Genomic DNA, 27908 nt, shown 5'->3' with positions numbered 1-27908 from the left:
CGTCTCTCTCTCTCTCTCTCTCTCTCTCTCCTCTCTTCCCCTCTTTTTCTCTGTCTCTCTCTTTCTCTCTCAATTGGCGCACAGCAACACATGCCAGTTGCGTGCATTCTCATCATTTTATTTGGCACATAAAGACGGTTTTTGCCGACAAAATACGTAACCAGAGACCTCTCGAGAAGAGAAGAGGGACGTTTTTGTTTTTTCAGAGTAAAAATTGATTTCATAGTCCCCTCAGAAGAATCTTCAGTTTGTCAAGTATGATATTCTATAATCACTTTCTTCTTTAATCGTTTTATATTGAATTTGTTTGACTACATGTGTATTATATATATATATATATGTGTGTGTGTGTGTGTGATTTGCTTTGGATATGTGTTTGTTTGAATGAATGAGCTCGTTTCAGTAGTTACAGCAATTTCGGCTTTCTATGGTATGTAATAGACCTTCCTGTTAACCTTTTTCAATTTGAGGAACCTATGGAAACATTGTGAAATGATTTGAAATTACTATAACCTGTTTTCTGATTTTTTGGGTCTTTTCTTTTTCTTCTTCTATCTGTTTTCGGACAATAATTTCACCTCAATCGTGGTTCTATTCTGATTTTTGAATCTCTAGTTTAGAAGAAATTGAATATTTGATTGTGTCTCCCTGTGGATGTTTGTGTATACTAATTAAAAAAGACATATTTTTGTAATATTTTTCAACCCCTTCCCCATCTTCCAAGCTGATTTTCTTATTCATTTGTACAAATGATATTGTTGTCTTTCTTTGTGGGTTCAAGGAACTTGAGTTGTGGAGTATTCAGAATTGTTTTCTTCTTCTTCTGTGTGGGAGGAGTACATGAATTTGGGTATGACGGTTGTTTTAGTTCTGATTATTTTCAACATTTTATTATATAAATTTGGATTTGTTATTAGTTGTCATGGATTTTTTGGGAGGTTATGATGTTTTTATCCAGACCCGATTACAAATTAGATATTTTTAGTTTAAAAGATTGTAATATTTTCTTCTATCTTATCTATTGCCCCCACCAAAAAATGGAAAAAGTTCAGGATTTTACTGAAGTTTTTGTTTTAGGTATTCTTGGAGGATTGTTCAATTGTTCCCTTTAGCGAATTAAGAATTCTTTGATCGGTATAGTGTGAAGTGGGGTTTGAAATGTTTACTAATTTGTAGTTCCATGTACTGCAGATACTAGAGTATGTAGCGAATTAAGAATTCTTTGATCGGTATAGTGTGAAGTGGGGTTTGAAATGTTTACTAATTTGTAGTTCCATGTACTGCAGATACTAGAGTATGTCCCATCACCAGGTTGACCAATTTGGTTACATGGCTGAAGATGGGAATATGGATGATTTCGTCGACGAGATGGATGGCGAACACAATGGGGAAGGTGGTGGAGAGATGGGCCTTGATGATTATGATATGGTGTGTATACTTTCCTTCTAAGCGTTGTTGCAATATTAAATTGACATACTGTTCTAGCTTTTAGGGACTGCTCAACTACTTATTTAGTTGTATTAAAATGGGTCCCCGCCAAATTAAGATTTTTCTTGAATTTGAGCAGCTTACAAAGGTGACTGATACATCCTCTGCCCAAGCAAGGAAAGGCAAAGATATTCAGGGTATTCCTTGGGAAAGATTGAATATAACGAGGGAAAGTTACAGATTGACAAGACTTGAACAATACAGGAATTATGAGAACATACCTTTATCTGGTGAAGCTGTAGACAAGGTCACTTACTTGACCTTTTTCTTTTTCCTCTCTCCCTCTTTTTTTTGGTCAATGGTGATAAATGATTACTTTCTTTTTTGGATGATCATATGTTGAATCTATTGGTGTATGTTATGTAGGAATGCAAACAAACTGAGAAGGGTGGCATTTACTATGAATTTTTTCATAATACAAGATTGGTGAACCCAACAATCCTGCACTTTCAGGTTTGTGGAATTTTCAGTTTATGTATCTATTTTTTTCTTGTGAAATATCAACTTCTTCTTAGAAGATTTGTTAACGCAGTAGTCTATTAGATTCATAAAATCTTTTTCTTATCATTACATATGTGTGTGTGTGTTTGTGTGTGTGTGTGTAGTTCCATGTGATCGGGTCAACCTCTAATGAATTTCGTTACATACACATCTATTTTTCTCCCACTCACTTCTCCTCACGCACAAACACCCCTACCCCCACCTACCTGACAGAACACCCATGACTACACACACCACATTCACAGGCATGCATGTCGGAAAAATTGGTCAAAGTTGTTATGGAACGATGAGCTTTTCATGTTATACTGTCATTACTAATATTTTCACATTGTACTTATTTGTGTTAATTATGACTTGTCCCTTAGAATATATTTCTACTTGATCAATGATCAACTTGCCACATGGTCTTTTATATTGCCAAAAGTATGATCTCCTTGAACAACCACGTGTCCTCGTGCCTACCTGTACAGGTGTACAATCTCCATCAGACGTGTTTACGGTGGCCACTGGGACATGCGTCTTGATACAAACCTAAAGCTAATGCACATGCCATATGGTGCCTTAGCCTCGACCTTTAGTATTTGGGGTAGTTCTCTAGTTCAGCTACTCTGTTCAGTGAAACATCCTTTTAGGTCATTGGCAATCCGCAGGAAGATTTTTGAGCTCTGGGAGAAATCAATATGTTACCTATGTGTCACATTGTAACCCGGGGCCTAGGTGTGCAGTGCCATAGTGGATGTTGTGATCTCAATGATCAGGTTGTGGTCCGTGCATAATTTATGTTATTCGGATTCGGGTGGGAACAGGTACATATCGAATTGTAGACTTGCCTAATTATTGAGTCTTAGGATATGAGAACTCGAATCAAGTTTAGTCAAAAATTAGATATATGTTCATGGAAACTTATTACATACACGTCACGTCTTATATAACAAATTAAGAGCATTTAACTTCCTGTGGAGGTATTCTTGAATAACATGTGATGATTTTTAAGGATTCATTAGCATTTTGTGTTAGTTTACAAATGACAAAGATGTTGAGGAGGAATATAGTAAATTAGAAGGTCTTATGATGATAAAAGAAAAATACAAAGGTATTGGACTATGTTGAAAATGCAAAATAAGTCGAGAAGAAATATTGAAATTTAGAAGTATTTTTCTTGTCAAATTGACTTTCCTGCTTGAGAAGCAGTGAGCGTCTAGAACGGAAGGTCTTAAAGAGCTCTAGAAGGTACAATCATCATTCAGCATTTTCTTCTTCTTGCTTTTTTCACATACTACTGCTATTAATTTTTTGCTGTGTTATTTGTGATTGTTGATCTCCAACATGTTATACTTCAGCAATTGAAGATCTCAATTTTGAAGAGTTCTAGCAAGTGTGATCTTCTTCTTCTTTCATCCTCAGATAATCCAACAATTGGATCTTTATGACATATCCATATCTTAATCCCCATATTCTTGTCATGTTGTGTCAAATACAGGTCCTTGAAGTAAGCATCCTACTCCTGGTGAGATGGATTGACTTCTTGGTTGGTGACCTGTACTTTGTCCAACAGGAGCTTCATCTGAGGCATACACATACTATGTAGTGAGTTGCCTCGGAAACCTGACATGTCAAGTGAATTTGTTGAATATTTTTCATCAAGAAGTCTTGATGTTTGACATGTGTTCGATATAGACAATTCTTTCTTAGAAGTGTCCTCATTTTTTTTTTTTTTTTTTCTTTCTTTTGTGTTGTTATTGTGGTGGGGGTGGGGTTCGCATTATTGCATTGTGTATTTTGTCTAACGTATTCTTTTTATTTATTTATTTATTACTGGCAATTCTTTCTCGACCTGTACCTTCGACTTCTTTTGGGACCAAAATTTCCTCTACGTTAATTGCTGCCTAGCTGACTTGGCATACTGCATGGGTAAGTTTTATTCCATAAATGACAGCCTTCTTTGCATCTTGTGTGCAGCTCAGGAACTTAATATGGGCTACTTCAAAACATGATGTGTATCTCATGTCAAACTATTCAGTTAAGCACTGGTCATCATTATCCTGCAAATTGTCGGAAGTCCTCAATTTCTCTGGTCATATAGCGCCAACTGAGGTATTTGAATTATTCCTATATGATGTTTGGATTATTTGAAGCTGTCCAAAAAGGGGCCATACTCCTTGTACAGTTTGAGCATGACTCTAGTTCATCCTTCTGTTTGTTTCTCAATTTGAAAAGAAGTCTTATTTATGTCCACCACCCCCAACCAACCCCCCCCCCCCCAATTTTATTTTTTCTGCGCTAATGTTCTGTTCAGCTGATTGTTTGTAATACTTGGTCATCTAGAGACATGCGGGAAGCTTGTTAGAAGGTTTTACACAAACGCAGATCAGCACGCTAGCAGTGAGTGGAAACTTTTTGGTTGCTGGAGGCTTTCAAGGAGAACTTACTTGTAAGGTGAGTTGATATATGTGCAGTTGTCAGTATCTTTCTTTCTTTTTTATTTGAGGGTGAGGTGGGAGAAGAAAAGGCGAGGTCAGATTCCTTGACTATACTACTGAACATGAGATAGGCAATTGCACAATGTGGGGTGGTTTTATAAGCAGATATAGTATGATTTATCTGTTTCCATACTTCTAGTATGATTTATCTGTTTCCATACTTCTAGTATGATTTATCTGTTTCCATACTTCAGTTGCCTCATTCTAACCCCTACTTGCTAGTTGCTCCACCTACGTGCTGGTATGATCAAAGTATTTAACTTGCATCATGGATACTTTTTCTTATCTACAATCTTATATGCACTCCATGATAATTCTTTCTTTGTCTGTTCACTCCTCCTTGATGCTAAATTTAAATGGATTTTGAAATTCAGACATCTTAAATCTCGTAAGAATCTATCAAACACTAGCAGTTGTTGGGTATACACTTACAAAAACTGTACTTATGTATCCCCAAAGATTTGATTTGATTTTTTTTTTTTTGGGGGGGGGGGGGGGGGGGAAGGGGGGTGCGGGGCGGGGCGGGTGGGTAATAATATGATTTGGTGACTTCTTGTGCAAATGTGTGTGCATATGGACTCTCTTTTATCACAAAAGTGGCACAAGAAATAGTTGTGCACATGAGTTAAAAAAAAAAAAAGAAAGAAAAGAAATAGCTGTGCACGTGCAAATGTAAGTAATGGTATTTTTGTCTTCGGAATTATTTTTGCATTGGACTTCACTTTATCCTCCACTTCTTCTATGTGGTTTTCTCATCCGATTCTTCCTCTTACTTTGGTTAGAGTATTAATTTGACTTCTCTTGCAATCTCGATTGTAACATCATTCTATGCCAGGTTTTAATTTGTAACGGTGCATTTTTACCTATTTGGATCACCAATTTTTTTTTTGCAACAAAGGACCCTTGAAGCTTTCCCATACTTTAAAATTAGAGAAGAAGATTACTATTAGACATGATTTTGTTTATGTTTATGAAAAGGTTATTTGTGTAGCTTGACTTAGAATTGAATGCCATAGTGTCTTCTAATGTTACAATCTGATTCAACACTTATTTTGATCAAGTAGAATAGAACGTGTTGGATATTGGCACTTCTGCTCCCAGTTACTTTAGACTATATTCACCCCTTCGAATGATTCAATACAGGTGTTACTGTGGGGTCTTGTCCAATAACACATAAAATACTTAAAAATATTGAATGGATTGAATTGATCTTGTGAAGATGGTTGGAAATGAAATATCTTTGTTAATTCACATACTATTATTTTTTGCAATGACTAATTTGTAGCTTATTTGAACTACCACACAAAGAACTTAGAAATAAAAATAGAAGTGAACAAATGGAAACTTGTTGAAGTTGTCCAAGCTACCTATTTTTCACTGTGACTTTTGAAGTTTACGACTCACATAAGCCTCACAAATTGAGGTGTAAGACTCAGTATTTTACCTAATGCACCAGGATAAATTTTTCTTGAGTTTTATGTTTTCATGGGCACATTCCTAAAGTTCTTCTATAATGATTTTGGTGTCAATATTTAAGCTATTTGCTATTGCCAGAGTTGGTCAAATATAAGCTGAGGGGACCATGGCCTCTTTTATAACTTAAATAACAACACAGCTTCTGTTTGTGGTGTTATTTATTTTATACTCTCTATATATCTCTCTCTGATTTGATGTCAATTGACTGGGGCTGGTGTATTTTTTTTATGCTGACTGCTGAAGTGATAGCAACCACTTGGACATGCAACTACTCTTCATTTTCCTTAGTTACCTCAATATGTGCAGTTGGTTGTCTTCTGCAATAGTAGACCGTCTCTTCTTCACTTTTTATATCTTGCTTTCATGGTGATCTTCTTAGTAGTGTATAAGTTATTTAAATGATGCAGCGTCTGGATAAACCCGGAGTAAGCTTCTGTGCAAGGACCACTTACGAGGATAATGCCATCACAAATGCTGTTGAGATATATGACAGCCCAAGGTATATAGCTGTTGTAATTTACCGATGGACAAGGTCGGTTGTCTCACTGGACACATATCGATTTAAAAATTATTTTGCAGGGGTGGAATCGATTTTATGGCATCCAATAATGATTCCAGTGTAAGAGTATATGACATGGAGAGGTTTCAGCTTTGGAATCATTTCCGCTTCCCTTGGCCAGTGAATGTTAGTACACTTGAACCTTAGATTGATTATTGATCTCTTTTTTCCTACCACTTCCCTTTTGTGATTTTGACAAAGTAGTATGCTTTAGTCACTTCTTCAGATGGATTTTTTGAAGCTGTAAATTGGTGAAACTTTTTTGCTTATGATTTTCTCTTTAACTACACTGTTATGTGTTCTTGCTCACTAGTTGTTGAAGAAAATGAGTTAGAAATTGTTAGGACCTTTGTGCAGTGATTTGCACCACATCGTCTGCTCTGCTCTGGTCCTCCTTTAGAATTTCAAAATGAGAGTTAGAAATCATTAACACCTGTATACAGTGCTTTTCATCTGATTCACCTCGATCTCTCTTTAAAATGTCTAAATATCTTTCACCAGAACATTAGGCCTGACTTTTGCATATTAGGCTTATATAATGGTTAAATTGTTCATACTGGTGCAGTATGACTTGCATTATTTTATGTTGATGCAGCATACATCAGGAATTATACTTATTTTGTCTGACTTTCTTTTATTGATACAGCACACATCATTGAGCCCAGACCGCAAGCTTATTACAGTTGTTGGTGATCACCTGGATGGATTGCTTGTGGATTCCCAGAATGGGAAGGTAAATAAAGTCACCTTTATGTGATTCCTTTTTAAAGGAAAAAGTTCATATTTTACAACAACAATCAAACCTTTTTTCTAACTACTTGGGGTCAGCTAGAAAAAAAGTTTAGATTTTACAACTAAGAAATTGGATAAGTAGAATCTGGAGAAAATTAGGGTCTTTTCAACATAATAGCGTCAACCGAGAAGATTTCGTCCACCAAGTGGGACTGTGTGTGACCTTTATAAGCAATTGGAGGTTCTTCTATTGGTTATTAAAAAATTCCTCCTATCCATTTTTTATCCAAAGGCAATGTAGGCTGTAATAATCTTTGTTGGAAATTGCACTAGTAAGCAGGAATTGAAATTTACGTGTTTTAACTGGTTCCCTTATCATAATGTGTCATGCTCTTAGTGAAAAGTATATTCAGAATATTTTCCGAAGAAATCAGTTTTACCATTTACTTCTAGTTTAAGAGATGTATATGCCCAGTGTTAAAATAAGACAGCTATATTACTATACTTGTTGCTTCATGTAGTGCTTGTCCTCTTGTTCGAGGAAGAAATTACTTGGTGGCAATTGGAGCATTATTTTAAAAAGACAAGAAATTACTTGCACTTGCGATTGAGAAATTGATTGATACTGATATTACGATTCTTAATGCTTTCTCAGACTGTGGCTACAATGGTAGGTCACCTAGACTACTCGTTTGCTTCTGCGTGGCACCCAGATGGAAACATCTTTGCTACTGGAAATCAGGACAAGACCTGCCGAGTATGGGACTTGAGAAACCTGTCAACGCCGGTTTCAATTCTGAAAGGGAACATGGGTGCGGTCCGATCAATTCGTTTCTCATCAGATGGGCAGTTTATGGTGGTGGCTGAACCTGCAGATTTTGTCCATGTTTATAGCACCAAGGCTGATTATAAGAAGAGGCAAGAAATCGACTTCTTTGGGGAGATTTCTGGGGTTTCTCTGAGTCCAGATGACGAGTCATTATATGTTGGAGTATGGGACCGGACTTATGCCAGCTTGCTACAGTATAACAGAAGACACGCATATGGATATCTTGATTCCTTTGTGTGATTCATCCGAATCGTCTCCTTAAGGAGCTAAAGTAGTGGTTCGCAAATCTGCTCTTTATGGGATTCTCTATTAATTTGATGGTGGTCAGCCTGATCAACCGATATAATAGTGAAATTTTGTTTCGAACATTACCCATAACATGTACAGTGAAATGTAATTTTGAATCAAAAGATAAAAGCATCATCGCCATTGTCAATCTCTCTTGATTGTTTGTGCGTCCAGAAAGTACACAATATCCGGGATATTAGTGGTATTCCGATCAATTGACAGTCATGGAAACTCTTCATTTGCCTCGATAATAGAAAATAGAAAATTTTCAAGATAGATAATGTCATCCTTGAACTAGTAATGGTAATCTCTGTTTCTGATTAATGTGTTTGAAACTAAAAAAAATTATTATATCAATCATTACAATATTTAAATTTTATTCTCTAAAAACAGTTTTTAAAGAATAGTAAAAGTATATATGTGTGTAATTGTTGATAAGTTTCTGCCTCAGAGTGGGACAAATCTCTTAGAGCATCAGTGGTTCAAGTGAGGAGGGGTCGTCCATTTTACAGTGATGCACTTAATTTAATCAATTACCTTGGGTTGGGAAGTATATATACATTCATATATGTATATGTGTGTGTATATATTCCAAGAAAGGTAAGGATCAGAAAAATAATAGTAGTTCCTGTATATTTAACCCAATAAGACAACATTGCAGTGATTAGATGCTTAAGATATTGGGGGTATCCATCCAGGCACATGAATTTGATACAAACAAACAGTCCACGAGCAAAACAGAAACAAAAGTCTGGAGCAATGTTGTTATTACATCACCTGTTGGTGACCTAGCAAGATCACTCCCAAAGTGCGATTGGACAGAAATCTTGACCATCCTTTCTTCCCAATCTTTGACATGTGTCCAGCTGTAGTTTCCTCACAAGTGACAAGTTTAGACAGAGTGTTCATGGGACAAAATGATGGAAAACCCCATTCTTCCACTTCAAGTTGTGGAGCCTAGTGAGGGTAGCATCATGTGTAGTTAGCTGCTCCAACTATAATTGCTAGGGAATTCTTTTCGCAAGTAAAAAAAATAAAAAAAAATAAAAAAGAATTATTCATTTTCATCTATTGAATAAGATGTGTTTTATATGTTTTAAATTTTATTATAAATTTAATTTCATTTGTTATATTAGAAGAGTTTTGTTTATGAAACTCAATAGATAAGATGTGTTTTATATTTTTTAAATTTTATTATAAATTTAATTTCATTTGTTAAATTAGAAGAGTTTTGTTTATGAAACTCACCTCTTCTAACCATTGAAATTAAATAGTCACTTAAATCCCGAAATTTCAAGCATGTATATATATTATATAAAATGGAACGAATTTTGAATCTATATAGATAGATTCAATCATATTAGGATTGAATTGAACAAAGTAACATAATTTGTATATTGCTTTGGGTGCATAATTAGATACTAATATTTAATTTATTTTAAGAATTAGGTAATATTTAATTGACAAGACATAAAAATGGACAAATTGTAAGGGACCACCTACTTTAACCTCTAGCACAAGGCACACAAGTGAAGCGACCCCGTGACTGAGGTTTGGATCTTGTGAAGAAATTGGTGGTACATGGTAGTATTTTGTGAATTTCAAGAGATTCTTGTGTTCCAATCAGTACTTTTCATGTTCAATTACCTGGACAAGCGAAACAATGATCAAACAAAGTGACAAATATAGCACAAGACTTGGCCTTCAATTTGTCTCATCATTTCTCAGAATTTTATCAAATCACCATAACATTCTCCTTTGAAATTCCACTTTTGCCCTTTATCCACCCCCATCTTTTCACTCTCCCCTTTCACTGGACAACAAATTTGCACTATTTTGGTAATACACTGTCCCATCTGTTTTTTTCTCTCTCTCTCTCTCTCGTGATCACAGTAATTTGAAATTTCTCATTTTGGTACACAGAGTGCAACATCTCAGGGACACTCACAACTAAATTTCTTGACTATAGTACCTAATAGCCATCTTTTTCTGCTTCTGTCATGGCTAACTAACTCAGAAAGTGAGAGATAAGGTAATGACGAGGATGGGTTTTCTCCATTTGCTGTTCTTTTCATGGATTTCAGTGGTTTCACTGAGTGGTTGCATTGGCAGTGACCAAATTGTCCAGCTCAACGACGATGTGTTAGGCCTGATTGTCTTCAAATCAGGCCTTCATGACCCTTCCTCACACTTGCACTCATGGAGTGAGGATGATGACTCCCCATGTTCTTGGGATTTCATAGACTGCAATCCTAGGACCGGCCGGGTCACGGCAGTGTCACTCAACGGCTTAGGCTTGTCAGGGAAGATCGGGAGAGGCCTCGAAAAGTTGCAGTATCTCAAGGTACTATCTTTGTCTCATAACAATTTTAGTGGTACTATCAGTCCAGAGTTAACTCTCAGCAGTAGTCTTGAAAGGCTCAACTTTAGTCACAATAGCTTTTCGGGCCTCATTCCAACATTTCTCACTAACATGAGTTCAATCAAATTCCTAGACCTTTCAGAGAATTCACTCTCTGGACCTGTCCCTGATAACATGTTTGGAAACTGTTTTTCTCTTCGATTCCTTTCTTTATCTGGAAATCTTCTTGAAGGTCCAATTCCAAGTACACTTCTTAAATGCACCACTTTGAATAGTCTCAATCTCTCCAACAATCATTTCTCTGGTGACCCTTTTTTCAACAAGGGTCTTTGGTCATTGATGAGGATTAGGACATTAGATCTTTCACACAATGCCTTGTCTGGGAATGCACCACTAGGCATTTCAGCCATACACAACCTGAAAAATCTCCAGTTACAAGGAAATCATTTCTCTGGTTCACTTCCTGCTGATATTGGGCTATGTCCACACTTGAGTAGGTTGGATTTCAGTGATAATGGCTTCACCGGATCGCTTCCTGAGTCACTTCATAGGCTAAATTCACTCACTTTCTTCAGTGTGTCAAAGAACAAGTTAAGTGGTGATTTGCCTCAGTGGATTGGTAACATGAGCAGCAGCTTGGAATTCCTAGACCTCTCGAGCAACGGTCTCACAGGAGCCCTTCCATCCTCGTTGGGTGACCTTAAATCATTGAATTATTTAAGTTTGTCCAAGAACAGATTAGGTGGAAGCATTCCAATGTCACTGGTGTACTCTACCAAGCTATCCGTGATTCGGTTAGGAGGTAATGCTTTCAATGGTAGCATTCCTGAGGGTTTGTTTGATATGGGATTGGAGGAATTAGATTTTTCAGGGAATGAACTGAGTGGTTCAATCCCTCCTGGCTCGAGCAAGCTCTTTGAATCACTTCAAAAGTTGGATCTGTCGAGAAACAATCTCAGAGGAGATATTCCTGCAGAGATGGGCCTTTTCTCCAAGTTGACATACTTGAACTTGTCATGGAACAATCTGCAATCGAGAATGCCCCCGGAGCTCGGATACTTTCAGACTCTAAAGGTGTTAGATCTCCGAAACTGTGCTTTATATGGATCGATCCCGGGTGATATATGTGAATCAAGCAGCTTGGAGATTCTTCAGTTGGATGGAAATTCCTTGACAGGGCCAATTCCTGAAGATATTGGGAACTGTTCATCTCTCAATTTGCTGTAAGTCTCACTATATGTAATATGTCTATGAATGACTCTATACATGTTATGTTTGAAAAATAAATATACTTAAATAGTAATTGTGATTCTCATTGTTGCAGGAGCTTGTCCTACAATAACTTGACTGGTTCGATTCCGGAATCCATTTCAAAGTTGAGCAAGCTCAAGATTATGAATTTAGAGTTCAACCAGCTGAGTGGAGAGATACCACTAGTGCTTGGCAAGTTGGAAAACCTACTTGCTGTGAATATATCCTATAACAGGCTCATAGGGAGGCTTCCTGTTGAAGGTATATTTCCAAACTTAGATCAAAGTGCTTTACAGGGAAATTTGGGTATTTGCTCACCCTTGTTGAAGGGACCATGTAAGATGAATGTCCCAAAGCCATTAGTTCTTAACCCCTATGTCTATGGCAATCAAAATGGTGATCATAACCCGGGGAACGATACTTCAATAAACTCCCCAAATTTCAGGCACCACAGGTTCCTCAGTGTGTCAGCTGTTGTTGCCATTTCAGCAGCTGCTGTGATTGCAGTTGGAGTGATGGTAGTAAGCCTGTTGAATGTTTCTGCTAGGAGAAGACTAGCATTCATCGACAACGCCTTGGAGAGCATGTGCTCAAGCTCCTCGAGATCAGGACTTCTCCCCACAGGGAAGCTTGTGTTGTTCGATTCCCAGACATCTCCGGATTGGGTTACTAGTCCTGAATCCCTACTTAACAAGGCAGGTGAAATCGGTGAAGGAGTGTTTGGGACCGTTTATAAGGCGTCCTTGGGAGGAGAAGGGAGAATGGTTGCAGTAAAGAAGCTAGTTAGATCAAACATCATCCAATACCCTGAAGATTTCGATAGAGAAGTTCGAATTTTGGGGAAAGCAAGGCACCCAAATTTGATAGCATTAAAAGGGTATTACTGGACTCATCAACTGCAGCTTCTGGTTTCGGATTATGCACCAAATGGGAGTTTACAAACCAAACTCCATGAAAGGCCTCCTGGTACTCCACCTCTGTCATGGTCCAACCGGTTCAAAATCATACTCGGGACAGCCAAGGGACTTGCTCATTTGCACCACACCTTCCATCCACCAATCATACACTACGACATAAAACCGAGCAACATACTACTTGACGAGCATTTGAACCCGAAGATATCAGATTTTGGACTGACAAGGCTGCTGATAAAGCACGACAAGCACATAATGAGTAGCCGATTTCAGAGTGCATTGGGTTATGTTGCCCCAGAGTTGGCATGCCAGAGCTTGAGGGTCAATGAGAAGTGTGACATCTATGGTTTTGGAGTACTGATTCTTGAGCTCGTGACCGGTAGAAGGCCGATTGAATACGGAGAAGACAATGTTGTAATACTCGGCGACCATGTGAGGAATTTGCTTGAGCAAGGCAATGCTTTAGAGTGTGTGGACTCAAGCATGAACCAGTACCCAGAGGAAGAGGTTTTGCCGGTTCTCAAGTTGGCTATGGTATGTACTTCTCAGATACCTTCAAGCAGGCCTTCAATGGCAGAGGTGGTGCAAATATTGCAAGTCATCAAGACCCCAATTCCACAAAGAATGGAAGCATTCTGAGAAGATCAAGACTAGCACTGTGACTTTGTTTGTTTTCTCGTGGTTTTAAATTTCTTCTCTCTTCCATTCCTAATTGTAATATTTGTTGGCATTTTGTTGACATTTTAGTGTACGCTGTTGTGTTTTTCAAATGAATCCTAATTGCTATAATTTCTGAAATTTTAGTCAGTTTGGTATTATTATATAGTTGACTATTGAAGTGAACATCTGTACAAGTAGATTGTCATAATGGTATGTTGTGATTTGTTCGGGGCTTGCAAAGAAAGTGCTATTTTTGAGTGATTTCTGGTACAGGGCTGGACATGTTTGGATTTTGGAAGACACATTTAGGCTGCAAACGAGGTTGGATTGGTCATGAAGAGTTTGGGTACGAATGACTTGCCGTCTTAGTTCAAATTCAGTTGAGTTTAAACGAAATCTTGAAGAGTCCGAATTCTCTGTAGTACTTACAACACACGTGTTGTACTGTAGTGGACAGTACGATCACTCACACATGTGATTGTGCCACACGTATGAGTGATTTAGACCGTCATGCTGTTTCTGTAACAGCAAAGGATGTGAACTCTATTTTCAAACTTGTTTAATAAACCAATGTGAAATTGAGTAACCGTTGTCTCAACTTGTTTTGGCTCGTGAATAATGCTTAATATGAACATGAGACAGTTAGCACAAAAGTTGGTGAATGAAGTATAATTTGTAGCTGAAGTTTTTCTAAATCTTAAAAATCAAGTTGAAATCACAAGCTTGTCTTTCAAATTAAACGAACCAACTGGACAATCCTGAGCACATAAATAGACATTGAGACAAACTTGGACACCTATGTCTAGGCTTGACAAGAATTCAAGCCAAACTTAAACAAGCTCCAATATTCGGTTGATTTGTAACCTTAGAGAATGATGAAGGAAAAATCTTTTTATTTTTTTATTTTTTGGTTTAATATTCAATGGTTTTGATTATATTTCACTATTGTTAAAATATTTATCACTAATGTTGAGAAAGAATGGTGTAGAAGGGCTACTATTAGGAATTCAATGGTACAAAGAAATAAGACAGCAATATACAAACACAACACAAAAAAGACCATTTCTGAGTCCGCTAGACTTGACGTATATCTATGTCCACCGACAAAAGGAGCCAAAGACTTATTTATTTCTTTTCCTTTTAAAATTGAATGCTCTCACAAAACTCTCAAAAATGAGTGCTCTCAAAGTGGACTAGAAATTAACAATGTAATATTCTTGTATCTGTAACAACAACAATGAACATTTAAAAAAAAAAAAAAAAAAAATCAATTATCTGAGGTTGGCCATTTTTATATCAATAAGAAGTATTGCCAATAATTTTTTTCTCCGATGCGACGCCTCAATGGTAGTGGGGACTTACCAATGTAATGTGTATCGGTGGCGAATGGGATTATATATATATATATATATATTAGACACTGAAGCGTTCACGTGTTTGTATTTGGTGTTGTAGCCATCATACCACACGGTCACGGGATCTATATGTCTTTTTCCCTGTACCAGAATCAAATCACTGCCATCCTATTGTTAGTCGTTGAAGGTAGACCACAGAATGCTTTAAGAATTTTTTTGTTTGTAGGAATTTTAAATTACAATTTACTACTCAAAAATTATAAATATACACCTACACACTTCTCGATATGTCATTTTTACTTTTTAGTAATTTGTTTCCAACTATTTATTTTACTCAATTTTTACTTTTTAGCAATTGTTTCCAACTACATCGTATTTATTTAAATCAATGAACCAGGTACGCATAATAGGACAATACCTATTTGATGATCCTTTTATTACCATTGCAGAGTAACGTATGAATTATATTGGTAGTGAAATGATTCATAATTCTTAGCTATTCAGAAAAATAGGATAAATAATCGGAGAAATTCAACTAAATTTTTTTTTTTTTTTTTTTTTTTTTTCCCTCCTTTTTTCAACTAAAAACTTAGCATGAATCCTTATTCTATAATTGTATGTGCTGATTCAAGATTCTGAAACAAATTAAAATATATCCCAAAATCAAATATTATTAAAATATACAAAGATAAAGTAATTCGTTAGATGAAGCTCTCTATATATATTCATGATACATGCAAAAATAATTGAGAATCTATAATTTTCTTATATCTTGAATCTCTTTCAATCAGAGAGAGAGAGAGAGCAAATTCACACAAGCAAGCAAAAAAAAAAAAAGGTGCAGTGGAAAATGGACCACCCTCTCTGTCTCTATCCTTTAGATTTGGATAAGAGAGGTCTGCTGTCCTCTCAAAAGCTTAGAAGATGATACGCACATCACATGTTATTGCACCATTTGGAAGAATTTGTTCTTTCCTTTCACATCCAAAATTTCTTCTACAAGTTTGGTATACTAATTTGCTCAATTTAACTGGTATCTAAAGAGAGAAAAACAAGAGGGAAAAAAAAAAAAAACATCATAATTCTTTCCTGGACTCGGAACATTCCAAACATAGCATAATAGATGTAGAACACTGAATTTTTAAGCCAGACATCATGTCAATTATCTTGCAAAGCCTTCGTCAAATATAGTCTGCTGAAGCTCTGTCCGGCAACCCTGCAATGTTACAGTCCACAAATACATCATCAATACATGAACTTCAAACAAAATTCAATTATGTTCATCAGAATATATAGGTAACTCAAGTGTGTAATTTTTGTAATTTTCTTCTCCACCCAAAAAGAAGTTGATTACAGATAAAGTGGGGAAGATAACTGGTAACACATATGAAACGACAACATTTCTGCCTGCTTTTAGTAATTGAGACATACCCATTGATTTGGTTGCAGTAATTGGCAATTTGATTTGTTATGAGAAAGCTATCCAACCGTGTGGGTTCAGGGATTGGCTTAAAGACGGGATTTGAAGGATCCTCTTCAGGTAATGGCTCTTCTCCTGCAGCTTTGCGTGCCATGTTCTCTGCCCTTTAAAAAATAAAATAAACATGTTATAAGCATAAAAACAAAATAAAAAAATGATAAAACAAAAGAAGAGAGACAGATACAATGCACACGTGTAAAGCCTGAATTAACATATAGCATTACCATTCTTCAAATTGTGCTTAGGGAAAACTGCGCATCAGAACCTGATATATTTTCTTATACATTCAAAAATTATCTACAGGTGTAACGTTACATCTCAAAGTAGAAGTAACTTTTAATCATATTATAAAAATGCTTCCCTAGTAGTAAAAATTATCATCTTACCAGATCACAATTAAGTCATACTTTGAAACTCTGGGGAAAAGTTATTGAACACTAATTAAGACATGAAACTATGGTATTAAGCAATCAAGAGAAGAAAGATCTTTTATATGGTTTCTACAGATTTAAATAAAAACTTTGATGGGCCTTGAATTTTAGAAAAGAAAGGCGTTCCAAATATAAGTATTAATATACTAGCTAAATGACATAGATGATGAAATTGTGACTACAATAAGAATAGCTGTAGGAGAAACAAATAATTTCTGAAATACTGTAAAGCTTACATCTTTTTGCCAAAAGTCATGGATGAACAAAAAAGGATGGCATAATATGATATATGCTGGATGGCATTATTTTAATTGATGAAACTAGAGCAAGTGTCAATGATCTGAAGAGAAGCTCTAGAATCAAGATTGTTAGAAATAGATAAGATGAAAAATTAATACCTGAAATGTAATTTTTGTAAAACTAGGAATACAAGGAAGGATGTAGTGCAAATGAAGGGTTAATATATATCAAAAGGTGAATTTTTTCCCATTACCTAGGCTATTTTGTGTAAGATGATGGAGAAATTGCAAACCATGTTAAATTATAGAGCTAAAACATCATGTGTTAGATGAGTGGTGCTGACATATTCATGATTGATGTGCATACGACTTAACTCAACAAAGCCTATTTCCAACTATGAAACAAATAAATTTACCATCATTATAAAAACATGATCTCATTGAACACCAACCTAAGATATTTAAGAATTGTTTTAAAATGGGTTTCAGGTTATTGTAGATCTAGCAACACAATTCATTTCCTTCTTTTAATCATCAATCAATATATTGTGGAGCCTTTTCACATAAGCATTCTATGTTGACATCATTCTATCTCTTTAGTGTATTACCAGCTTTCCCACCTAATTCATTGAAAAGCGTAAAATGCTAAAACATTAAACAATAAAAAAGGATATATTAGGATATCAACAAAAAGGAAACCCATAGTTACCAAAAGAGTTCCTCACTTAACCAAAACAGTAGTATAGCATCTGCCAAATAGCCATGTAAGGCAAAAAAATTTGCTCCTACCTTCTCTTCTGAATAAATGCCTGCTGCTGGGCTTGCTGACGAGACAGGTTCCGATAGTAGAATTGGAACTGAAATTTAAATGGAAGTCTTGTCATGTGAACAGTCAATCTTTTCTTTTTTTTGTTAAGTATGTGAACAGCCAATCAAACAATGGAAACCCAAGACAAAATAAAAGCCTAACCTTTTGCTGTTCCATTGACAAATCATCCATGCATTCAATCAAAAATTCCACGTTCCGCTCCATAAACGGATTGGTTGATAATTGCAACCGATCATAATCACACTGGCAAAACAAAGAGAAAAGAACAAGTTGTTATAATAAAATTTATTGTTGTTTAATAGTCCCACAAAATGGATAAAAATTACCTGGGTGATGGGTGTATCGGCTTCCAGCCCCGTCATAAAGGCGCTGATAAGAGCAGAATTTGAAACCTTGATCTGTTAAATAACAGGCAGCATTAGAAGCTATATGAGAATAAAAATCCATTTAGTTTTCATAATGAAGTCTTCTAGCTCGTCTAAAATATAGTATCCAAAAATTCACAATGCTATCAAAATATATATATATATATGAGATAGAAGTTCAAAAAATTCATGGACAAAAACCATTTTGCACATCAGAAACTCTATGTTCCACTAGTCAGCCTCGTAGACTAAGAACTCAATACTCCTAGTAAAAACGGTTGTTGATTAATTTCCAAATCATTACCATAAATAATTTAACCTGCAACTAATTGTATTTAAAGCTTCCATCATACAGTAGGACATCCGAAAGGAGCTGTTTGGTGAAAACCAATGAGAAACATGGCTCATACACAAGAAACGTTCGGGTAATTTACATTGGTCATAAAATACTACTCCACATAAGAACAAAAGAAGAGCAGTCATACTACAGAAGATATTACTCTTCTGAATCCTGCTGAGAGTACACAAGCATAGACCATAAAAGTTGAAATATAATACTCATTTTAAAGAAGGAATAGTGAAGTATCAGACACATACAGGTATTTCCTCAAAAATATCCACCCATGACAGATTTTTCTCCCTCAACCTACAAAGCGAAACACCAGAAAAATGAGATTCATTCATTAACTCGTGTCCAAAGATTAATTCCATGACAGCAAAGGCTCTTACTTCTCTCCAGTAAAATTGTTATTACGATAAAGGTCCATGAAAGAATTTGAAAGCTTCAAGGCCTTGAGAGCAACAACGCCTTGGTTGGACCTTGAAGGATCATAGATGATGCACACACACCGTCTTATATTCTCCTGCAACCACAAATACATAATAGATCAATCACATGCATCATGTTAATATAAAATATGCTATTACATACAACTAGAGTAACCAGAAAAGTGTTAAAAATATGTAACCTGGTAATTCATAAAGGTCTCAATCAGTTCCACAGTTTGAAAAGAACCTAGCAAAGTTGATTGATACCTGGAAAATGTTGAAGAGAAAAATTCAACATTGCATGGACAAATCAGTCAGAACTCATATCAATCTTCCAAACAATCAATTCATCACATATCCATTCATACACTTCATTTATTTTGATAAGTAGGTGCATGGTCAATACATGCATATATACGAGCATCAAGATTTCTACTCAAGGAACAATTGAACATTCCCCTTAACAACATCACAGTTGGTTATATAAACAACACAATGAAGATGCTAGACTAAATTCGGTACTTAAAAAATCTATATTTCCCAAAAGTTCATTTCATCAGAAATTGACACTGAATGCTTCCTACACAGGTTTTGTTCAAACCAAAAGTGTATAACCTCTCAGGCAACCACACCTTTTTACAAAGAGAACATGGAATGTCCCGAGTGCTTAAAAAGCAATGCTGTTTATAACTACAATAATTATGAAACTACAATAATTATGAAGTTATCATGTGAATCCACTTCAAAATTGCACAAAAATGGCAAAAAATTTCAAGCTGTTGCGTCAACACAAAATCCTAATACATGTTCTCACAATATATAGGACATGCTCTATAGAGTAATCCTTTCATCACCATTTTGACAAGAATTTCCGAACTTGGCAGGCCTAGGTTCTGTAACAAGTTAATTTCAAAATATCAAACTACCATGTCTCCCAGCAATGACACAAAATTATAAGTGATTTTATAAGGATGAGACAAAATCTAGTGCTAAAAACAGGGACACTAAGGTCTATTCAGGATCAGGAAGAATTTGATTGTTATAAATCAGAGAATACGGACAATTTTTTTTTGGTAGTCCAATAGAGACTAGAAACAAAAAAATAAATAAATAATTCCCCCTGGAGACTGGAAAAAATTAGAAAGTCAAGTAGCTAGAACGATTAAATGATTGATGCCAACAAGATAACTCACACAAGATCCACCTTGGGCATCAAAATTGCACGTCCCATCAGAGTCCAAAATTTAGATAATTCTCAATACCAAGACGATTGATACAACACTCCTGTTTGAAATATTAATGGCCACCCCAAGGACAGGAAAAGGTGTAACGTAGATACACAATTTGAAAAGTTATCTCGATAAAGGATATAATAAAGGAGCCAGTGAGCAATAAATTAGAAATGCCAGCTGCCTTTAATCCTGAATGAAATGGTTTTTGGCTTCAAGAGCATGAACCACAAATTTCAATGAGTCTAGAGCATAATTAAACTGGGGGCTTTGTTATGCAGGATCAATGGATTATGTGGGATTATATCAAGGATCGAAACAATAGTTTTATATCCCACATTTTGTACAGGAAGAAGAGCAATCAAAATTAACAGGATCTTGAACAGCAAGTGGAACTCGTCAAAAGACAAAGAATTCTTCTCCAGCATGTTCAGCTTAAACACTACAGTTGCAAGATGTTAGGAGATGCCAAAGTTCTAGTGGAGGAGGTTTGGGAGAGGTTTTTACTATCACCAAAGGTAAAATGTCTTGCATACCAAGCATTTAACAAATATCACCAGGTCAAATAGACTATTCTTTTTACTATATATCATTTATTGACACAACACAACCATATGCAACAACTTGAAAAGGATTATGTGTCTGGAGTCTCTGGACATTCATGGGTGCATATACTTGTATCAGTATAATTAAAAAATCGGCAAATGGGCTCAGGAAGAAATACTATATATTGCTGGGAAAAAAATCAACCGTAACATGATACAGAAATTCATATCAGGACATCTTCTTGTGATATAAAATAGATCAAAAATATCATCTCAAGGGAAAGCAAAAATAATAAAGGAACAAAACCATCATATGTTTCATTGTTGGCAAACCCTAGCATCACAATAATGACCCAAAAAAAGGGACCTTTACGAGAAACAAGTATGAGTGAATATGTAGAACCAAACTCACCATCCAACAGTGTTGTTGTCAACATTAACCTCTCTCAAACATCTCATCATCTCAAGCTGATAGTTAGCACCTTCTGCCTCAATCTCCTCATCTTCCTCACGGATCTGCCATATTTGTCACATGAATATAGTTAAATATATCCAGACAACAAAGAAAATCGGAACTATTACTTGTATGCTGTTACATACCGGGAAGGGGAAACAGTTAGTGACTTCAAGAACGCTGCCAACATCTAACCCCAGAAGCTGCCCAGTTACCAGAGCTGGAGAAAACTCCTTGCAGTGTTTGATTATCTTTAATATAACCTGGTTCATGGTAATTTTATACGAAAAATATAAGACAAATTGCAAGCATACTTGTTACGCAAGAATTATAAAAGTTAACATGAATATACAAATTTGCCATCAAAATGTCATATATATTTTTTTAAATATCAGTCCTTCAAGTCCTCACAATAACTGATTCAGTACTTAAGGTATCTAAACTAAAACAGACACGTATATCTATATAAATATAGAGTGAGAGAGATTACCAATCCCTCGATCTGAACCACTCTCAGAGGAGAGGCAACCTCCTCTGTTGCTGCCACTTGTAGGAATGACCGAGCCATCGCTGCAATCAAAACACAAAAACCAACAGATATGAAGTTGAATAGATACGTCTATGCATATAGAGACATATATACCGATACGCATATATATAGAGAGAGAGAGAGAGAGTCTACACACTGTTTGCCATGGTGATGATATCTCCGGCAGAGAAACTATGCAGCTAGAACCGATTTGAGGATTTCTGAACACCGGACGAGGAACCAACTCTGTAGTGCTTCAACAAACCCTAGATTACGGTCCCGACCAAAAGAGCTGGTTTTGTTGAAATTCTTTTGCTGTGGATTGAACTTTTTATAGGGCCGACTTACCGAAATTGAAACTAAAAGAATTAATGGCCCGGTCTCTATTAGAGTAGCTATAAAGATTCTGGGCATTAATTGGGCTTCCTGATAAGCCCAATCACTGTACCCCGCCCAAATGCTTCAAAATGGGCACATGTACGTTTGTAGCTTTCAGAAAACCCATATTATTGGGCTCATATGGAGGCAAGCTTGATCCTTTAGTATGCTGTAAGCCGAAGCAAAACTATTTTTTTATTTTTTTATTTTTTATTTTTTTTCAAAGCAAAACCATTTACTTGTTGGTTTATTTAGTCCAGTTAAAAATGGTTTAGCATTAATAAAAATAATTAAGTTTTTTTTTGCTTTTTTTTTATGATGGTGGTGTCGGGTTTATTAGAGTGTCCCATAATTTACCACCGGATACATGTAATTCCCCGTCTCACATGTAAAGAATAATTACCTAAAAAATTTTTGAACTTCCAACTTCCAAAATTTGAGGCAAAATTTTTTGTAGTTAGACTATTCAAAAATTCAAATTTGAAATCATCAATTGAAGACTTTACTCTGTATGTTCGTTACTTTGAAGAATGTCTAATTCTTTTCCTCTTTGGGGAGATGTTGATGGTTTTGGATGTGACTTGCTAAGGACCAATTACACTTCTCTAATGCTATTAAGAGATTATTTTCTTAACAACAATCAAAATAATCAAGAATTCACAAGGAGATCATTTCAACTTAAAAATTGCATTCACAAATCATAGGTACTTTTGATTTACACGGATTACTTTATGTCTAATTTGATACTTGAGGTTATGATTTCTCAGGTTTCATTGGGTTAGATAGAATCAACGAGAAAAGAAAGGAAAGAGAAAATTTTGAAATTTTTTGGAGTTTGGTTTAGATAGGAAAAGTTCTAGAAAATTAAGATTCTCGTAACCCTCTATTTTCTCAAAACGTTTCCTACATAAAACACAAGCAATATCTTTTTATTTTGTTTTCCTATTTTTGCATTCCAATAACAACTTGATCGTTGATATAATTTTAATTAACTTAACTTTCATTTTTAGTTGTTTCCATCATATATGAATGAAATAAATAATAATTTATAAAGTATAAATTAATTAAAAACTCCACCTTTTTTTATACACTTACTACTAATTAATTTTTTATTGTTTTACCATTTTTATAAAAATAAGGACAATTTAGATATCTAAACTATAACATGATATTTTTTTACAATTTTCTTGGATAAATTTGTATCTTAACTAAATACATATTAGAAAATTACTTTTTTTTTTTTGGTCATTTTTCATTTCCTTTATTTTCTTACTATTACAACGCAGCCTTAAGTTAATCATCCATAGACATTTGATAATAAAGTCATCAATCTACTGTGGGAAAATGTGAAGTTCGAAGAGAGAGAAAGAGAGTAAAAAGTGAAGAATGGTTTGGTGATGCACATGGCTACCAATCCAATCATCACCACGAAACACATGCTTGAAACCCTTTTCAAACAAATGCTTGGTTATGCACTGTGATGGTGGTAGCGGCAGCTATAGTGGTAGAGGTAGAGACAGAGATGAAGAATAGGAGGTGGGCAGGTATGGGTAGAGAGAGAGAGTAGGGGCAGGGAAGACGAGGGCTTTTTGGTCTAATAAAATAACTTTTAAAGGTTAAAGGGCAATAATGTCAATCCACCATGATAATTGACCATTGGAGTGTTTTTGTTAACTTTAACATACTTGAGGGGCATTATTGTTTGAAAATAGACTAACTTTCATCTGATTATCAATAAAGTAAATTTTAAGAGGTATGAATGTAATTAATCCTAAAATTTAAAAGGGTTTATATAAAATATTAAAAAACTTGAGGGTGATAAGTAAATTAATCCAATCATTTTTGCCAGTCATATAGTTTTTCCCAGTATAAAATGGTTTACTTGAGAGAAGCCCAAACCCTAAGCAGATCCTCCAAAGACATAGTAGCCGAGACCTTGATCTTATAGATCTCGGAAGGGCTGTCTCTCTTAATGGCGGTGGAGGATCTAACACAAAACTAGGGCATCTCAGAAAGCCATTATGCTGTCTCAATCAGCTTTCGGCTCGCTATGATGCCTACAATTTCAATTCCTTTTTTCTCCATTCTTCTTCTTTAGTTTGCATCTAATCTAATAATCTCTCTCTACATATATATGTCTTTAGTTTATGCATACATTGGCACAGAATTTATTTGTTATTAGTATTATTATTATTATTATTTTGGGTAAAAATCGATCTTAAAAGGTAGTTGTGTTTTTGAAATTATAGATCCATATGTTTCTTCTTTGTGACTCAAAAATATTGATTTTTTTACTGGAATTTATCAAACCATCTTTGATTTGACAATCTTGAAGGGTTGAAGTTTTTGGGATTTCAAAATAAAACATCACCCTTAATGTTGGAATCCTTTTTTCTTTTTCCTTTTTTTTTTTCTTTCTAATTTCCGACCTTTCATGGATTAATCATTTTGCCTTACCAAGAAGCACCTAAAGCGTGGGTCATTGTAAATTTGTAGGGTCTATTTTGGTTTTGTTTCTAGATTTTTATTTATTTTGAGTATTATTTTTTGGTTGGGTGTGCTCTCAAAACAGAGCTAAAACAGAGCACTCTTTTTTGAACTGAAAAATATTTTCCTTTCCGTTTGAATTGTTGCACAACTGTAATTTTTGAACGGCTGTACTGTTGTATCTACTACTGTATCTACTAGTTTCTGTTTCGAATATGTGATTCGGTGCTCTCAGAAGCAACATGGAAAACTCATAATGGCCTTGGAACCATTTCATCACCGAGTGTAAAAACCTACAATGAACTCATATCATGTATTTATGCGAGACAAAATGTGTTTCACTGTAATTTTTTTTTTCTTTTTTTCCCACACATCATGACAACCTTCATTACAATCAATAATATTCATCATCATCATCAAACCGGTAACAAGTTGTATACTACATTGATCATCACATGCTTATTAGCATTATCATCGTCACCATCATGATATCAAGTAAACTTGGAGGTATTAACTTTAATTTTTTTTGGTTAATAAAGTATTGGTGGTTGTGTTTTTGAAATTATAGATCCAAATGTTCATTTTCTTCTCCCTTTCTCTTGTGTTGGTGATTTGTGACTAAAAAATATTGACTTTTTTACTATTACTCATCAAATCATCTTTGATTTGACAATCTGAAGGGTCGAGGACTTTTGGGATTTCAAAATATCCTCACCTTTATGTTGGACTCTTTTTTTTTTTTTTTTTTTTTTTTTTTCTCTAGATTTTTATTTATTGTTAGTATTTTTTTTGGTTGGGTGTGCTCTCAAAACAGAGCACTCTTTTCTGAACTGAAAAATATTTTCCGTTTGAATTGTTGCACAACTGTAATCTCTGTATATTAGTGACTTCAAACAACAGCTTTACTGTTGTATCTACTAGTTTCTGTTTGGAATATGCGGATTCGGTGCTCTTAAAAGCAACATCAAAAACTCATAATGGCCTTGGAACCATTTCATCACTCACAGTGTAAAAACCTACAATGAACTCATAATGATCAAATGTATTCATGTGAGACAAAATGTGTCTCAGAAATGAGAAGAAATATGAAAGGTTACCATTTTTAAAAAGGTACCAAAAAACATACAATTAGAACCTTCTTTGTTCCAAAATGTTTCACTGTAATTTTTCTTCTTTTTTTTTTTTTTCCCCACACATCATGACAACCATCATTACAATCAATAATATTGATCATCATCATCATCATCATCATCAAACCAGTAACAAGGTGTATACTACATTGATCATCACATGCTTATTAGCATTATCATCATCACCACCATGATATCAAGTAAACTTGGAGGTATTGACGCCCAGAGGTTGAGGTTGGTCAGCTTGTGAAGCCATGGCAAGCTCAAATTGCATTAGAGAAATTGTAGGGAAAGAAAGTATTTCTGGAGTTTTCAGATTTTCCCACCCTTTTACAGGGTTGGTGGTGGTACTCCCATCCCAACCTATGTGTGTCACGTGCTTAACATCCGTTGGAAGTCCGATCTCCATTTCCATCTCCTCCATCTCTTCCATCTCTTCTTTGTAAACTGCAAAAATAAATAAAAATTAAAAAAATAAATAAATGAAATTGATCCAAAAATATTAGAATATTAATTGGCTAATTCTTTATGTTGATGTTATTGACATAGCTAATTTCAATGTTTTCATGGCCTTATGAATGAGATTTGACCAATTTGACAATTTTAATGGTCATTTTTACATACTAGTTCTCATAATTCAAATGTACTTGATCATTCTGAGAAAATTACAGGGATGAAATTGTTCTTCCATTACTGAGAAGTGAGAACATCACTTTAAAGTTTCGTCACAAAAACTCGAAGACAGAGGTTTAGACATGATTACAGAAAATCCAAATGGCAAAGGAAAAATATGGTTTCATAAATTAACAAGATATATTATATTCACTATTAAGATTAAATTTTTTTTTAAAAAAAACACACACACACACACACACACTTGGAGGCTCATTTCCATGAATTCCTCATCCAATTTCTTAAAAGAATCAAAAGTTCTATTCGAAACACAGAACCAAACATATCTCTAATAGATTTCCAACTTTTTCTTACATGAGTAAATAATTTTTGAGAGAAAAGAAAATAGAGATAAAAAAATTCCAAATAATTTTTTTTTTTTTTTTTTTTCTCAAGATATTCAAAGTAAATAGTTAAAAACTTCAGCAACCATATGTTATATATGAGATTATTTTGTATTTCGAGCTCTATTATTGTTGTACTTTTTATTTTCAAGGCAATTAGAGTCATCGATCTTCAAATTAATTAATACATACATGCTTTAAACAGTAACTAATCATCATACACTTACCAAACAATTGAGAAAAATTTCTAAAACTCCTAATCAATCTGTGTATCCCATTGGAGATGTTAGGCTTTGGAAGAGCCAGGAAATTACCCCTAGAGTTCTTCATATTCACGCCAGACGAGCTCTCATCTCCTTCTTGTCTTCCTTGGAAAATACATCAAACACAACAACAACAACAACCAGTCAGAGACATGCACACACAGTGACACGCACACACAGTGACACACACACACACACAGAGAAATAGAGATCATACTTGTTACAGTTGTGCTTGATTCCGATTTCGACTTCTTGGATTGGTTTGTGTCAACTACAGCAACACTTGCATGCGAAACACAGCCAATAGAAAAAGCTGGAAGAACTACCAATCTCTCCATGCGATTTCTCATCTTTTCATAGACCAAAAGGCAGAAAATATTGGATATGTTAATGTCAAGTGTTTGAGGCTTGCATGGAAGTGAAAATGGTTTATTATATCGAAAACTGTGTTGGCTTTGTTGGCAAGTTAGAATAATTTTACGTGTGGAAATGTAAAGATGCATCCAAGTTTGGTAGAGAGAGAGAGAGAGAGAGAGAGAGAGAGAGTATTATGATGGAGTGGGTTGGAGTTGTTAGTTAGGTTAAACTGTGCAATTCAATCCATTTTTTATTTTTTTGCTGATTGTTAGTCCAATTTGAGGAATGAGAATATATATGTAAGCCTCATATATACCAACTAATTTTGTCATGATTTTTGTGTCATGAATTGAACCCTTAATTCCTAATGATTCTCTCTGGTGGGCCTCTATATGCATGTATACACTTTCCTCTCTTGAAGAGCACGCTAGCATTTCTATTGCTTTTACTGTTCTCTTCCTTTTCTCACCTCCAATCCTATTGAATAACTTAGCATCAAAACATAGAGTGAAT

General features: G+C 35.2%; 4 protein-coding genes across 7 annotated transcripts; 2 read left to right on the top strand and 2 right to left on the bottom strand.

Annotated features, from left to right (window-relative positions):
* LOC132275384 (uncharacterized WD repeat-containing protein C2A9.03-like) lies at positions 1 to 8503 on the top strand. 3 transcript variants are annotated; one of them, XM_059776855.1, is made up of 11 exons: positions 1 to 255; positions 782 to 850; positions 1287 to 1428; positions 1568 to 1735; positions 1855 to 1941; positions 3949 to 4083; positions 4315 to 4425; positions 6353 to 6444; positions 6525 to 6630; positions 7151 to 7237; positions 7892 to 8503. In XM_059776855.1, exons 3-11 carry the CDS (start codon positions 1297 to 1299, stop codon positions 8303 to 8305), a joined length of 1332 nt encoding a protein of 443 aa, XP_059632838.1. In that variant the 5' UTR covers positions 1 to 255; positions 782 to 850; positions 1287 to 1296; the 3' UTR covers positions 8306 to 8503. The 3 variants fall into 3 exon arrangements, with proteins under 3 accessions (XP_059632838.1, XP_059632836.1, XP_059632837.1); XM_059776853.1 differs by lacking the exon at positions 782 to 850; XM_059776854.1 differs by lacking the exons at positions 1 to 255; positions 782 to 850 and adding an exon at positions 286 to 430.
* Positions 8504 to 10197: 1694 nt separating this feature from the next.
* Positions 10198 to 13678, top strand: LOC132275383 (probably inactive leucine-rich repeat receptor-like protein kinase At3g28040). Its single transcript, XM_059776852.1, has 2 exons — positions 10198 to 11938; positions 12040 to 13678. Exons 1-2 carry the CDS (start codon positions 10389 to 10391, stop codon positions 13517 to 13519), a joined length of 3030 nt encoding a protein of 1009 aa, XP_059632835.1. The 5' UTR covers positions 10198 to 10388; the 3' UTR covers positions 13520 to 13678.
* A 2142-nt stretch (positions 13679 to 15820) lies between these two features.
* On the bottom strand, positions 15821 to 22083 carry LOC132275382 (eukaryotic translation initiation factor 3 subunit H). Its single transcript, XM_059776851.1, has 12 exons — positions 21922 to 22083; positions 21726 to 21805; positions 21382 to 21498; positions 21194 to 21297; positions 19208 to 19274; positions 18969 to 19102; positions 18837 to 18885; positions 18201 to 18272; positions 18016 to 18117; positions 17835 to 17902; positions 16327 to 16479; positions 15821 to 16111 (listed from the first exon to the last, which is right to left on the bottom strand). Exons 1-12 carry the CDS (start codon positions 21929 to 21931, stop codon positions 16054 to 16056), a joined length of 1014 nt encoding a protein of 337 aa, XP_059632834.1. The 5' UTR covers positions 21932 to 22083; the 3' UTR covers positions 15821 to 16053.
* Positions 22084 to 25696: 3613 nt separating this feature from the next.
* Positions 25697 to 27660, bottom strand: LOC132275381 (CRIB domain-containing protein RIC4-like). 2 transcript variants are annotated; one of them, XM_059776849.1, is made up of 3 exons: positions 27256 to 27660; positions 27003 to 27143; positions 25697 to 26206 (listed from the first exon to the last, which is right to left on the bottom strand). In XM_059776849.1, the coding sequence occupies exons 1-3, from the start codon at positions 27539 to 27541 to the stop codon at positions 25956 to 25958; spliced, it is 678 nt and encodes a 225-aa protein (XP_059632832.1). In that variant the 5' UTR covers positions 27542 to 27660; the 3' UTR covers positions 25697 to 25955. The 2 variants fall into 2 exon arrangements, with proteins under 2 accessions (XP_059632832.1, XP_059632833.1); XM_059776850.1 differs by having other exon boundaries at positions 27090 to 27143; positions 27256 to 27658.
* Between the last annotated feature and the right edge of the window lie 248 nt (positions 27661 to 27908).

This window comes from Cornus florida, unplaced genomic scaffold, assembly GCF_030987335.1.
Source record: "Cornus florida cultivar Cherokee Brave unplaced genomic scaffold, ASM3098733v1 CherokeeBrave_3.0.0_Hap2_Chr09, whole genome shotgun sequence".
Taxonomy (NCBI): domain Eukaryota; kingdom Viridiplantae; phylum Streptophyta; class Magnoliopsida; order Cornales; family Cornaceae; genus Cornus; species Cornus florida.
The sequence above is the reverse complement of the archived record's forward strand: the minus strand, read 5'-3'. Positions and strand labels throughout refer to the sequence as shown.

Excerpts from the sequence above, each read along its gene's own strand:
- LOC132275381 (XM_059776849.1), bottom strand. The coding sequence starts at position 27,541 with ATGCATCTTTACATTTCCACACGTAAAATTATTCTAACTTGCCAACAA. Across the intron at positions 27,144-27,255 it reads ATCAAGCACAACTGTAACAA|GAAGACAAGAAGGAGATGAG; the intron begins GTATGATCTCTA and ends GTATTTTCCAAG. Across the intron at positions 26,207-27,002 it reads AAATTTTTCTCAATTGTTTG|TTTACAAAGAAGAGATGGAA; the intron begins GTAAGTGTATGA and ends TTATTTTTGCAG.
- LOC132275382 (XM_059776851.1), bottom strand. Across the intron at positions 18,273-18,836 it reads ATATTTTTGAGGAAATACCT|ATCAAGGTTTCAAATTCTGC; the intron begins GTATGTGTCTGA and ends GTTATTTAACAG. Across the intron at positions 16,112-16,326 it reads TACTGCAACCAAATCAATGG|GGTTGCCGGACAGAGCTTCA; the intron begins GTATGTCTCAAT and ends GTAACATTGCAG.
- LOC132275384 (XM_059776853.1), top strand. The coding sequence starts at position 1,297 with ATGTCCCATCACCAGGTTGACCAATTTGGTTACATGGCTGAAGATGGG. Across the intron at positions 1,429-1,567 it reads GCCTTGATGATTATGATATG|CTTACAAAGGTGACTGATAC; the intron begins GTGTGTATACTT and ends GAATTTGAGCAG. Across the intron at positions 4,426-6,352 it reads AAGGAGAACTTACTTGTAAG|CGTCTGGATAAACCCGGAGT; the intron begins GTGAGTTGATAT and ends TAAATGATGCAG.
- LOC132275383 (XM_059776852.1), top strand. The coding sequence starts at position 10,389 with ATGACGAGGATGGGTTTTCTCCATTTGCTGTTCTTTTCATGGATTTCA. Across the intron at positions 11,939-12,039 it reads TGTTCATCTCTCAATTTGCT|GAGCTTGTCCTACAATAACT; the intron begins GTAAGTCTCACT and ends TCATTGTTGCAG.